This window comes from Fusarium phalaenopsidis, assembly GCF_050370095.1.
Source record: "Fusarium phalaenopsidis strain FUZ10S chromosome Unknown contig_32332, whole genome shotgun sequence".
NCBI lineage: Eukaryota > Fungi > Ascomycota > Sordariomycetes > Hypocreales > Nectriaceae > Fusarium > Fusarium phalaenopsidis.
In genome coordinates, this window is record NW_028145391.1 from 3,414,193 (window position 1) to 3,426,647 (window position 12,455).

Sequence of the window (12,455 nt, forward strand, 5' to 3'; positions counted from 1 at the left end):
GATACATGATCCAATAATATCGAGTAATATGAGTCGGTGGCGCATCATGGGTGGCCTCAAAACGTCAGGGTGCATAATGCATAAGGCGTAAGGCGGCAATCCCGGGGCCCGGACTACCGGATAACCTGAATGCCACATGGAGGACCATAATTAGAATATGTTGGGGAAGTGGAAAGAGTCTAGAAGCAATTACCATTCGAGATAATGTCACACTCATCGTATTCTATTGACTACAGTCTACAAAAAGCTATCCCTGGTGGGCATGATACCGTATCGACTCGACAAATTGTCAAAACCTGGTGGGTCTTAGCACCCTTGCAAAATGCACGTTCTAATCCCCATACAGTTAGTATGTAAATTAGAACACAACGTCAGCTCATCCTCCCCTCCTCCTTCATTTTGGCAAATTCCTCGCGTCACGGCCGCCGGCGTGCCCCAATCGAGGCCATCGCCGGGAGGTGTTCTTTTGGGTTGAGGATGATATAGATAACTAAGGACTGCTTAATAACTAAGGTACAACTATAATGCATGACTCAGGCTCTTCCTCTACTGTAATTGGGGCCTCGGCAGTAGTCCCATCGGTATATCTCTTCATCAGCCGTCTCACAAGTTGGTCCTTATTCCCCCCTACTAGAAGCCCAAGCCCCTTTGCCATCGTCTTCAGGTCTTCCTTCTTCAGCTGCATGAGACCTATGTATAGGTCTTCTGGGGTGTTATCCTCGTCTCCTGCTAACATAAGCTCCTCAAAGTCGATGAAGCTATTCACAACTTCTTCCTGCTTGATAATAGTCTCCTCGGCAGTCTCCCAACCCGTAAAATCGACCTCGTCAATATCCTTGATGTGTATGAGGTGGTCCTGACTGCCGTTGGGCCTCACACTAATACCGCAACTTAAGAACGACTTCTCAATCAGATCAGGACGTTGTGCGAGTCGTTGGACAGCCCGTGAGACTGTCCACGTTGTCATAATCCTCTTATCCTTCACAGACCACTCTGTCTTTCCTTTTGCCTCCTCATTCATCACATATATAAGTGTCTCTTCCCTCAGCAGGTCCTTCAATGGACGATTGACGGATACGTCAAAGGGTTGAAGCTGACCCGTGCAGCCCCCAGGGATCAACGCCCTCGTTACCTTCTGTTTCCGTAGCTGGTCTGTGACTTTGTCGGTCTTATGAAAAGTGGCGATGTCCATCACAAGAAGGAAGTCTCGCGTTTTGGCCTGTACAGTCGATAATTCATCCTTAACCCAGTCAAAAAATAGTTCCTCGTTATTATAGGCAGTCTCGTTATATGTCACAGTCACGTCTGGGGCGTATAGATGTCCCTCGTCAGCGTAAATCCTGCCTTTTGGTCCGGCTGTGCCGTGGAAGATGATCTTGGGCTTTAGACGAAAAGACCCGTCGGCGAAGATGCTCAACACAAGGGTGGCCTGCCGCTTACTCCACCCGCTGCGGTCGGTCCGGCCGGCCACGGTTTTTGCTCCACGTAATTCCCATGTGCTTCCATCGAGGAATTCGAACGGGATTGGGGTCTCGTCAACGTTGAGAATCCATTTCTTCTCAAAGCGACGAACGGGCGAGTCAAGGATATAATTTATACTCATTTTGGCTGGCTGGATCTCGAGTAAATGCGGTGTGTTGGTGTTGTTGGATACCTGGCGGACGAAACGCAGGAAGCAATTTGTGACTTTTGCATACTCCTCCGGGCGGCGACTTGCTTCCTTAGTGATTCGCCGCTTAACGATGCCTCGCCGCCTTTTAAAGCCAAGCCACCAGCCATTTGAGAATGTGAATACCTTCTCGACAGCTGGATCAGGGTATATTGCCACCCAGATAAGCTGGGCTTGTCTTCTGAACCACCCGGTGGTGACGATCTGCTTCTTCTCCCGGGCATTAAGAAACCGTGCGAAAAGCTCTTCCTCGAGTTCAGGCCAACGAGGGGAATAGCTTCATTTTCTGATATTAAGGATCAGGTCCTTGTCCTTAACCCAACGGTATATATTCCTCTCGTTGACGAGGAAATGTACGGCGGCTTCTCTGGCAAGCGGGCTCCTATAACCATTGACCGAGAAGTAATGGTCAGGATCATATATCTTATGATGCTCCATAAACATAAGAACGTCGATCTTCTTGCGTTGTGAATATGAATTCTCACGGCGTTGTAGTGGCTTTGGAGGAGTATATTTGCGATGGGATAACGGCTTCTTCTTTGGGCCTGATTTCCGAGGCGTAATATTAACTAACCGCTCCACGAGCGTCATTTTGACTATAAACCGGCCTCGTGATAGCTTCAAATCGGATGAAAAAACAGGTGATTTACGTTGGAAGGAGGGAAATCCCTCAACTTTGCAAAACCCTTGTCTGATATTGCGGGGAAGAGCCTCGAGAGTTCGCTTACACATACTAACTGTATGAGGAATAGAACTTGCATAAAGCAGGGGTGCCAGGACCCACCAGGTTTTGACAATTTGTCGAGTCGATACGGTAATAGGGGTTAAGACAAAGTGCTTTTGCCCAACCACGCCAAGCTTGATCCTTCGCAGCCTGATTCCAGGATATAGGGATCACCAGCCGCTTATTGCACTTCTGCTGACCGGTCAGCTCCAGAACCCAGTCCACGATTTGTCAGTGCTCATACCGCAGCATTTTCTGGACAAGGGACTAATACTGATTAGTAAAGCTGGTAACTGAGAAAAGGGCCCTTGTGGCGGTTGCTGACATCGGAAATTGGTTATGCGTGAGAGAAAAAATATGAATCATTCCATCCAAGGCATATTGAGTTGAAATAAGGCGCTACGCAGGTCAAGACAAACGAGACGCTGGAATATTAAGAGGGTTACCTAACCACTCTTGATCATTATAAAAAAATCTATAAAAACTGTTTTAAAACAGTATAATAATTTAGAGTATTTCAAAAGAATCCTCGTAGTCGCATTATAGTCCATGCTTATCTACACCCCCATGCCCTATACGGGACAGGCGTCTGATTTTTGAGGGGAAGCTATTCCGATTGGCGTCTTAGCAACGATCTTAGGAATTCAGCCTTGCGGGAGCTTGTAATTAGCACCACCCCGCATCTTGGCTCGCGAGCTTGAGCCAGGTCATGCGATCTACGTGGGGAGACTAATTCCGGCTACTCCGTGCTGGTACGGGAACTATGTTAGGTGTTGGCTTGCATATCTGTAACAACTGTTGCATTGTGATCTTCGCTATTGTGTGGAAAATCTTCCTCTTTAGTATTGTTCCTAATCCTGCCTCTAGCTACAACGCAAGGGAAGTACGGATAGGCCAGTCAACAATGTTTGCAACAAGTCCCGAGCTCGTTCGCGTGTATGAAAGAGCCCTCCTAGGTCCTTTCGACCTTTCTATGCAACTAACATAACCTGGGCTAAGTTATAGAAACAGCCTTATTTCGGGATTCGAATCCTCCACTTCGAGGAGTCGACCCACTAGTAGATCTCATGCGATCATCAGACCTGCAACAGACACTTGAAGCCTCATCAGCCTCTCTCGGGGGTTAATACCGCACACTATACGAGCTTCGCCTCGCAGTAGCTGAACAAAAGACCGGCTTATGATCAACCCAGCACTAGCTTGGTTGCGTGGTCGTTTATGTGTCAAAGGCATCAACTCAATTGCCGAAGTTGAGGCTGTCTTATCTGGGCTGGCAGGGCGGAGGGAGTTTTCAGCTCGTGATGAAGCTCTTTTTCTTTTCATATGGGTATAAGAAAGCCTGGTTTCTTTGTGAAAGTTCCTGTTCCTTCCACTACAACAAAGCTAACTAAACAACGGCAACTCTCATCCACTCTTTTCCACATTCATCAGAGTAGTTTCCACCGAGGCCCTCTGCTCCGTCTTGGCCCTCCAGGTCCTCGCCATATCCGCGGCGCCGGCCGATCCCCAGGACGTTACTCCCCCAACAAGCTCGAGGCCAAGGGCTCCGTCTACTACTGCACCAACAAACGCTAGGACGGCGAGTGTAGGGCAGTTGAGGTCAATATCGACGCTTGCCGTGAGTTCACATATCTCCTTGCGTTCTCCTGCCACTAATGGCTCCATTGTAGACAACATTCCCGAAGAATTCAACGACCGCATCAGTTCGATCTGGAACAACGTCAATGGCGGTTATAAGTGCACCTGGTATCTGTAAGCTTAGATCCATTTCAGTGAGAATACTGGTCTGCTTTTGAAGGTGAAAGAATCAAGTGGGGATTGGGTGCTCGGGGGTCTGCAGCACCTTGGACAAGATTCATAGTCTATGTCAAGCTTGCATCGTCTCGTCGTATGTTGATCGCTGCCGTTTGGTGATTATGAGTTGAACTCTTCACCTTGTTGTTTACCCAGTGTGTATCGTTAGTGTGTTAGCCTAGTCATCCCCAACCATTTGTCATTCTGCTTAATATTCTCAAGAAGCGGAGTATATCCGTTGACTCTATGACTAGCCAGTTACAAGGATAAAGAACATAGTTTCCAACCTAGCAACGGCATCAAGAGCTTCGTGAATATCGCCAACTAGAGAGAGCAGCTCTGACACGCAAAACAGGTCCGCCGTCAACAACAAACAGTAGAGATGACACACCCCGGACAGACTCCATTGATTAATGCTCTGTTTCTGAAACTTGGTTACTCTGTTGGCTTGACTCACCGTTACCTAGGCAAACAACGAGAACCGTAGTTGAGAAAGGGATTACGGATACAAAAGATCACAAACTCTAGATGCTGTACTCCGGTGTTGGCGTTCGAGGTCGCCCAGACAAGGGGCATCGTATTGGATCAAACCCATCAGCGGGAACCTGGGAGATGCAGTGAAAACAAGACGTGTGAGAAAGAAAGGTAGATTTAAGATTACGATGAATGAAGCGTTGAGATGGTGAATGAGTTTATACGTGGTACTTCCTCGTGAAATACTTGTTCTCCTAGTCACCGGCCATTCCAACTCGACGTTGTGTTCCCCATGCTGCAGCCTCACTCAGTCTCTCGTCTTACACACCTATGTATACTTCCTGTTGATTCAGTACTAGCAAGCAACTATAAGTAGTTAGAACTCTAACCAACTTCACTTCTCATCCCTTTCCTCCAAGTCTCCCTACCAGTTCACGCCAACGCAATACTCACCTCGACAGTTCACCGTCTCTCAACGAAACCAACACAAACAAAACCCATAACCATGTGCAAGCGCATCTTCACACGAGCCACCTGCGCCTGGTGCAAGAAACTTTACAACAACTCGTGGTCCCAGGAGGTCTGCCCTGCAGCCATGAAGAAGAAGGGCAGGATGGGCGACTGCGGAAAGATCACCCCAATCGAGCGCACCTCGGCTGATCTCTTCTGCCTGACGTGTCCCAAAAGGAATGAACCGGTTCCTGATGTGAAGTGACGTGCGGGGCGCAATGTTGTGAGGGTGAGCTGGGGAGAATAGCTCTGAGGAATATGGTCACCAGCTCTAGTTGAAATTTTGATGAATAGTCTGCATATCAAATGCTCTTTGAATTATTGAGTCCCGTGTTCTGAAGCTCTCGCTAGTCTTTTGTGATTATTGTAGGAAGGCTTCTCTTCCAGTGGTGTCTTGAGAGTCAGAATTCATTGCTACTTTAAAACCTCTACATGAACATTCTACATTCGTTACCGCGGCTCCCATAATCATGAGAGCTGATAATAATCATAAAGTCGTGAGTGCGATTACTCTTCCTCTTCAAAGGAACCATCCGCAATACTGGGACAATAGTCCCTCATGTCGCTGCCATCAGCCAAGAGTCTATCCCCTCTCAATCATTCTTCCAGAATCTCTCAATCACTTTCTCCGGCAGAGGAAGCTTTCTCTGCGCCGTAGAAAACACCTGCAGCTTCAGGGGTTTGTCGCCCAGGCACACAGCGATGCATGACTTTGTCTCGGAGCTCCTCACAGCCTCACGCAGCTGCCCTAGCAGCCACACCACGCCGCGCAAAGCCATCTGATTCTGGTCCTTGGCCTCCCAATCTTTTAGGTTGTCCTGGACGTTTTCGCTGCGAATCAAGGTGAAGTTGCCATTGTCGTGATAGCCCCGGACGAGGTAAGGAGTTCGGCCGAACCAGAGCTGTGGTAGCATCGTGCTTAGGTGCTTCCCGTTACGTCGGATCGACTTTATCTCTGCTGCTTGTGTTTGGGGAGGTACTATACCCCGGGTGATTACCTGAACGCTTCTAGCGCCAGGGGATGAGGCCGTCTGCTTTGAGCTTCCGACGGCAACATTCTCCAGTGACTGGGCAAGCTGATCCACTGAGCCTCCAGGAAGTGCGTCAGTCTTCTGAGCACCGTCCTCAGTCTCGGGGATGCCATGAACAGCATCGACTTCAAAGCGGACGGCACAGTTCAAGCCTCCAAGGTTATATCGGAGAACGCGGTGATGCCCTGCAATATCATTCATGCCTGGTGGCGGTTCAGTGACAGCTTCCTCAAAACTGTGACCAAAGCCCGAGCTCCTAGATCCTCTGATCATCTCCTTTGTCGACCTTTCACGTCTCTCAATGACGAGGGTGTTCTGAACAAGATACAGGTCGATGCGGAAGCTGTCCAAGCACTTCCCGCGACAAAAGTCGAGCAGGTGACGAAGGCTGTTGCGGTTGGTGAGGACGTCGACGTCGCTGAACTTGGATGTAGGATTCATGACATTCATGGCTTGAAAGACGACTTTGAAAGGATACTTGGGGACACGGAAGCTGTTTTGGTCGATGAAATGGACACCTGAATCTGGAGAGACGCGCATCGGGGGGGATCTGGAAACCAGTCTGGGAGGTTCGCCTGTGAGTGTCAGTTGATGTAGAGTACAATCAAGAAAGGGAGATTCACCTGGGACGTAGACGGTGGGTTGCGGTTTGATGACCCAGTTGTAACTGCAGAGAAGCTCGTATCCGCCATCGCTAGTCACAGCGACGTCGCCTGGTTGGACCTGGGAGCTTTGAATGGAGATCAGAGGTGTGCCCGTGCCTTGAAAGAACCATCCGTCTTTGGACTTTTTCGCCTTCACCGGCGAGTTTGGAGTGTTTGGGGCCTGAATCACGTCAGCAGCTGGCTCGTGGTTAGAGTTTGTGTGATTACCTTGTGTGTTGATGCGATGCTCTTAGCTCGAACCACCTTCTTGGGCGCCTTATCACCCTCCGCCGGGATCTTGTCGTGAGCAGCATCCTTTCTATCGCGAATATGCTGCTGAAGAGCTGCGTCGCTCGTGAACTTGCGATTGCAACCCGCACAGGTTACGCTTATCGCACTCGCGCCGTTCATCGTGATGAAGCGCGGCCTTGTTGGTTGAGGTGGAGATGAAACGTTGGAGATGCATGTGTTGCACCGGCAGCCAAGTGTTGTAGGACGACGGCCTGATCTGAGTGAGGGTTGAAATCAGGCATCAATAAGCTGCACGTCTTTGTCACTGTTGTGGTGACTTGCATCATCAAAACAAAGCGTTGCGTTGCGTTGGCAATGCGTGAATCAGCACCTCTTTCTCTTTGATGGCACAAATGAAAAAGTGTAAATACAACAGTCACAACCTTATCTCATGACTTGACTTCCATCCACGACGGTACCTCCATCAACCCTCTCATCTCCTGCACAGTCTCATCCCAAAGCAACCTCCTCACCCTCTCGCCCTCCTCCGACTTCAAAAATGCGCCAAGGTCAACAATCTCCTTATCATCCAACGGCATCCCATGCGTCTCCTTTCCCGCGACAAGTGCCGCATGAAGCCCTATCCAGGCTCCCTGCTCCGCCGACCGTCCCCGAAGGGCCTTGATCATGTCAACGGGGATGCGCACGTACACCGGCGCTGCACCCGACAGATTCGTCGACACCATTCCCGGACAGAAACTATTGACGATGGCCTTTTCGGGCTTGTAACGCCGTGCCAGCTCGAGCTGGAAGAGGGCGACGAGGACCTTGCTGTCTGGGTAGCCTGCCAGAGCGGGAGCATTCCCCTTGTCAAAGTGCTCAAGGACACCTTCTCCAGGTTTCAAGGGGGCCTTGCTAGCCAAAGTTGTGAGCCTGTGCATACGGCTTCCTGTCCATGTGACTCGTGTCGGTGATCCCTCGTTTTCGGCGGTAGCCTCAAGCAGAGGGAGGAGGCTGAGCTGGAGGAGGACATTGGACAGATAGTTGACCTGGTTGTTCTTCTCATGGCCTGTAGGCGCAAACTCGCGACCAAAAGTGCCGATTCCAGCGTTCAGCATTAGAATATGGAGCTGGTTATGCTGCCGCTTAAAAGCCTCAACAAAGGCCTGGACACTGGCGTAGTCCTCGGCGTCGAGCTTCATGACCTTGACCACGGCCTGGGGATTGGCCGCCTTGACAGCTGGGTCAGACAGGAGTCCTTTTCGGACTTCATCCCCCTTGGAAACATTGCGCACTGCGAGCACGAGAGTTGAGATCTTCAAGACCAGCAGTTGCTTTGAAAGTTCGAGGCCGATGCCTGATGTTGCGCCCGTGACAATGGCGGTTTTGGAGGAGAGGTCGATGCCAGGAGGCAGAGGGTCGACCCTTGGTTGAAAGAGCCCCATGATGAGTGAATGGGTCGGATTAAATCAAGTTCAATGTGCTTTCTAGCGAAGCATTTGCTGATCTTTGCTTTGAGAGTATTTCTTGTGCTGTTGTTCCTACTTACACCATCACGCCGATCACGGCGCATCATATATACTCGCCCAACTCAATCTCGCAATCCATCCTTACAAATCCCTATCAATTGAAACCCCGGGCTTCACACCCATTTCAATGTTGAACCCTCAAAACTTACAAACCCAACACGCCCAAATGTTTCCGAAGTTGTTCAATCCCGCCAGCGGAGTCGGGATTGCAAAGTCCGCAATTCCTCCGCATCCCGACCACCAGCAGCAGCCACGCCGCAATATTAAGGCCACGATTACCAACAACGGGACAAATTTATGTTTATCTTGTCTGTGGTGTGTCTCGAAAAGTCCCCGTAGAGGAGCCGAATGCCGTCGCATGCAATGTCGCCGGTTGCGGGTGATAGCGAGTAGGGACACATGCCCGCCAATTTATAGAAATGTGTATATATAGCATCAACGCCAGGAGAAGCATGAGCTCAGAAAGGGAGTAGAATAAGTACCATTTCTGTGGATCAGAAAGTTCATTGGTCCGTAGTTCTTGGGATCTGGGCGGCGGGCGAGGCAGCCAAGGATGCAATCCATGCTTCGATGCGACCCGAGAATTTGCCCACATGGCAGTACGACAGCTGTGTGGGAATGTTCTTCCAGACTTCGGTTCTGTCGGTGTGGAATTGCTATTTTCTAGCATCGTAGGCGTTAACTATATATGAGAGTGCAAGAGAGACCAAGGAGGGTTGTCGGCGTTAAAGTCCTCTTGGACCTACTTCTCTGACCCAGGTGGCTCCTCCTCAGGCAGAAGGGCCAAAGAGCCCGGCTAGTCTGAGTTCCTCTTGGAAGTCTTCTTCCTCGCTGCGACTCATTGGCGTGACTTGGGCGCTGGTTTTGTTGTACCACTTATCGCGATCCGTGCCGTCGGGGCAGATCGGGACTCTTTGCATTGTGGCGGTCATTCTAATATACAAGATGAGGATGAAGATCAAGGTGTCGATGGCCAGCCAGAGGAGCAACGCAGGGCATTTAGTGAGGCCACTTAGTTCAACGTGATGCTGGGAGACTGCACGGGATGCGATTTTCCGTCAACGAGGTGAGGGGAGATACATGCGCTCCGTGTCTGCGAATCGGCAGCATGGAGGAAATTCGTCACCTCTTCGCGCGTCGTCGGTTGGTTGGGCGAGCAGTCATCAGACAACATCCGGATGTGGTCAATGGTGCCTCAACTGTTCTTTTCTCGTGAATTTCGCTTCACAGCCGTGTTCTGCGTCGTGCTGCCCTGATCTTCTCGTTGGCGCCGACATCTGAGCATGAACCAGGCCGCGCGGTGCGTCGAGGCAGCCCACCGGATGCCATCGTTGGTCCTAGTAGATAGTATCGTGGACTCGGATGACGCATTTGTACTTGATGTCTTTACCTGACCTCCGCTATCCTAGGAAAGCGGTGAAGAAGGGCCTTTATATACTAGAGGGCAAGAACACACCCTCTCGAGCTGTCTGGTCTTTTGCACAAGTAGTCGGATCTTCTTTGACTAACGCCTCGCCCAGTTTCTTCATCCATTGCATCATCATTCTTATGCAAGGATGGATTGGTCACAAAGACGCCATAGCTGTTATGGACTCGTGTGTTTGGCTGCAAACTTCTTTCCCTTGCTGAACTTGGTCAAGAAGTCTTGGCCGGTCAGACTGAGTGAACGAGACTGGGCACACAACAATTAATTTTCGTTGCCGAAAACTAGTTGCTCAGCTATGGCTTGTGTGGTATATATATAGTTTTGAACTGGATCGATGGCGACACACTTTCACTCTAACATGTCTCTCCGAATCGTTGTGGTCGAAGTAGCAGATTAGACGCGCATGCCAGAGCCAGAGCACCTACATCGTCACACCAACTGGTCAGCGGCACATGCTCCATTCTTCGAGATGAGGTAGGAAAGAGTTTCTCAGTAGGTACATATAGAAACACATTGTGCCTGGATCTCGCGGAGGGAGAGAGCTCCGGGAAACATAGGAATGAAATGATCGTGCCGTGATCCCTAAGTGAGAAGCTGTTTGTCAAAGTGCTTGGACACCCCATCAATAACAGAGACAAAAAGATGCGGCGTTGCCAGGCTAGTGATGAAACGAGCGATACGAACAGTTGCCCCAAAGCTCTCGAAGCATAGTCGCATGCCTCTTCATCACAGTGTCCTCCTTCAGGTCGATAAGGGCCTGCGAAAAAGCCAAGAGGCAGGTACGTGCACTCCTTGCCCTGCGCGAGAAACTCGTGGACGTAAGGCTCGAATTTGATTGAGTTAGATCAACAATATACATTCCAGAGGGAAGCTGGGAAACAACTTCCTTGGCGGTAGTCTTGATGATGTCGAGCTCATCAGAGGCTGGCGAGGCGCTTTCGAGGTCAGTTTGGGGGGAATCAGCGAGACTAGGTTTTGTCGACAGACACTGCTTGAATGGGGACGCGACCGGCATCCTCGCTGATATAGACATATCCTAACCGCCGAGACACGAGATAACGAATGCGAACCATCCGACAACAAGGGGGGTGCTTTCCATTCGGTGTTTCATCACGTCTGTCCGCGCTCCCCGGAGCGAGGCTCTACGCGCAAGGGATGATTCTAGATGCTTCTTCATCCAGATACCACCATAATGCTTGCTCGTAGCCGAGTATATATATGCAACAAACGGCCGAGTTCCGACCATCATGAGTCTTGACGTTGGAAAACATCCTCGAAGCCAGTTACCAAAACGCAGATGGCGGTGTTATGGGACAACAGGGTGACAGGGGGATACGATCGCTCTGAAGCATTTTCCGAATATATCGATTTCGGAGTTGGCAATCGATAACACACTCGAGGATCCTGAGTGTTAGCTCTCCAGGAGAAAGCTCAAATAGGAGAGTTTACACAGCACGGTCCATTGTTCAGGTGATGTTATGGTCCGTTCACTAGCGATGCGAGGAGAGCTGCTCTTGCTGGCAGCACGGCTCTTCCGGTACGTTCCATCGCCACGGGTGGTGGGTAGAGGCAGTAGGCGGTCACTGGACCAGGCATAGACCAGCTCAGCCTGAATTCGTTTGCCCCCGGCGTGGTTTGCAGACTGGATGACGCAAAGAGCTGGTGCATTTTGCTAGCCAGGGAGCATACACATCGGATGATTGAAACCGCGCCATACGCCTATCCAACTTGCATGCTTGTGCATGGGATTGAAGGAAGGGCGAGGGAAAACAGCCCATGGGAAAAGCCTCTCACGGATAACAAACCCCTTCCAAGAGCTGATGCGTATCCAGCGAGAGCTGAGTCCATGACCTCACCGCGAATCTGCCTGATCCGTGTGACCCACGCTTCATGAGTTCTGGTCGCGCCCAGGCCAAGTGTCGTATATATAATGTCGAGCTCTTAGTCATGGGAGTATCGTGCTCGGGGTGCCAGAAGGCAGTCTAGGAGCCCGTTTTTTTTTTTTCTGCCTTCAAGGCAGAGCTTTGTCTGAGTTCGTGCTTTGCATCCGCTTGAGGTATTGTTACAATAGTGACTAGTAGTCGAGTATATATACGCAAGGAACCTTCAGGCCTTCGACATCGTTGAGTCTCCGCTGACACCGGCGTCGGCGATATCCATCACCAAAATGCAGGCGATGGGGCGAAAGGAAACAGGACTTCTGGGGGAACGTGCTTGGCCAATCGACTGAGGGGCATAGACACTGGCTCGTACTGCTGGCGCAAAGCCAGCCAATGGTTTCTCCGCCGTTTCTCAGTTGGCATTCAATATATATAGTTCAATGAGCTGCGTGTTGGTGGTCTCACGAAACTCAGATGGGAGGATTGAGAGCATATCGTCGAGTGTAATTATCTCGAGGACAGATCCACCATGAACTCCTGTGC

At 50.3% G+C, this 12,455-nt stretch overlaps 3 protein-coding genes across 3 annotated transcripts; 1 reads left to right on the forward strand and 2 right to left on the reverse strand.

Annotated features, from left to right (window-relative positions):
• Positions 1–5,166: 5,166 nt before the first annotated feature.
• Positions 5,167–5,376, forward strand: LRP88_14077 (uncharacterized protein; the record flags this gene model as incomplete). The annotated part of the gene is made up of 1 exon (XM_083250429.1): positions 5,167–5,376. The coding sequence occupies one exon, from the start codon at positions 5,167–5,169 to the stop codon at positions 5,374–5,376; it is 210 nt and encodes a 69-aa protein (XP_083094763.1).
• Positions 5,377–5,764: 388 nt separating this feature from the next.
• On the reverse strand, positions 5,765–7,257 carry LRP88_14078 (uncharacterized protein; the record flags this gene model as incomplete). Its single annotated transcript, XM_083250430.1, has 3 exons — positions 5,765–6,777; positions 6,826–7,027; positions 7,075–7,257. 3 exons carry the CDS (start codon positions 7,255–7,257, stop codon positions 5,765–5,767), a joined length of 1,398 nt encoding a protein of 465 aa, XP_083094764.1.
• A 269-nt stretch (positions 7,258–7,526) lies between these two features.
• On the reverse strand, positions 7,527–8,522 carry LRP88_14079 (uncharacterized protein; the record flags this gene model as incomplete). The annotated part of the gene is made up of 1 exon (XM_083250431.1): positions 7,527–8,522. One exon carries the CDS (start codon positions 8,520–8,522, stop codon positions 7,527–7,529), a length of 996 nt encoding a protein of 331 aa, XP_083094765.1.
• Between the last annotated feature and the right edge of the window lie 3,933 nt (positions 8,523–12,455).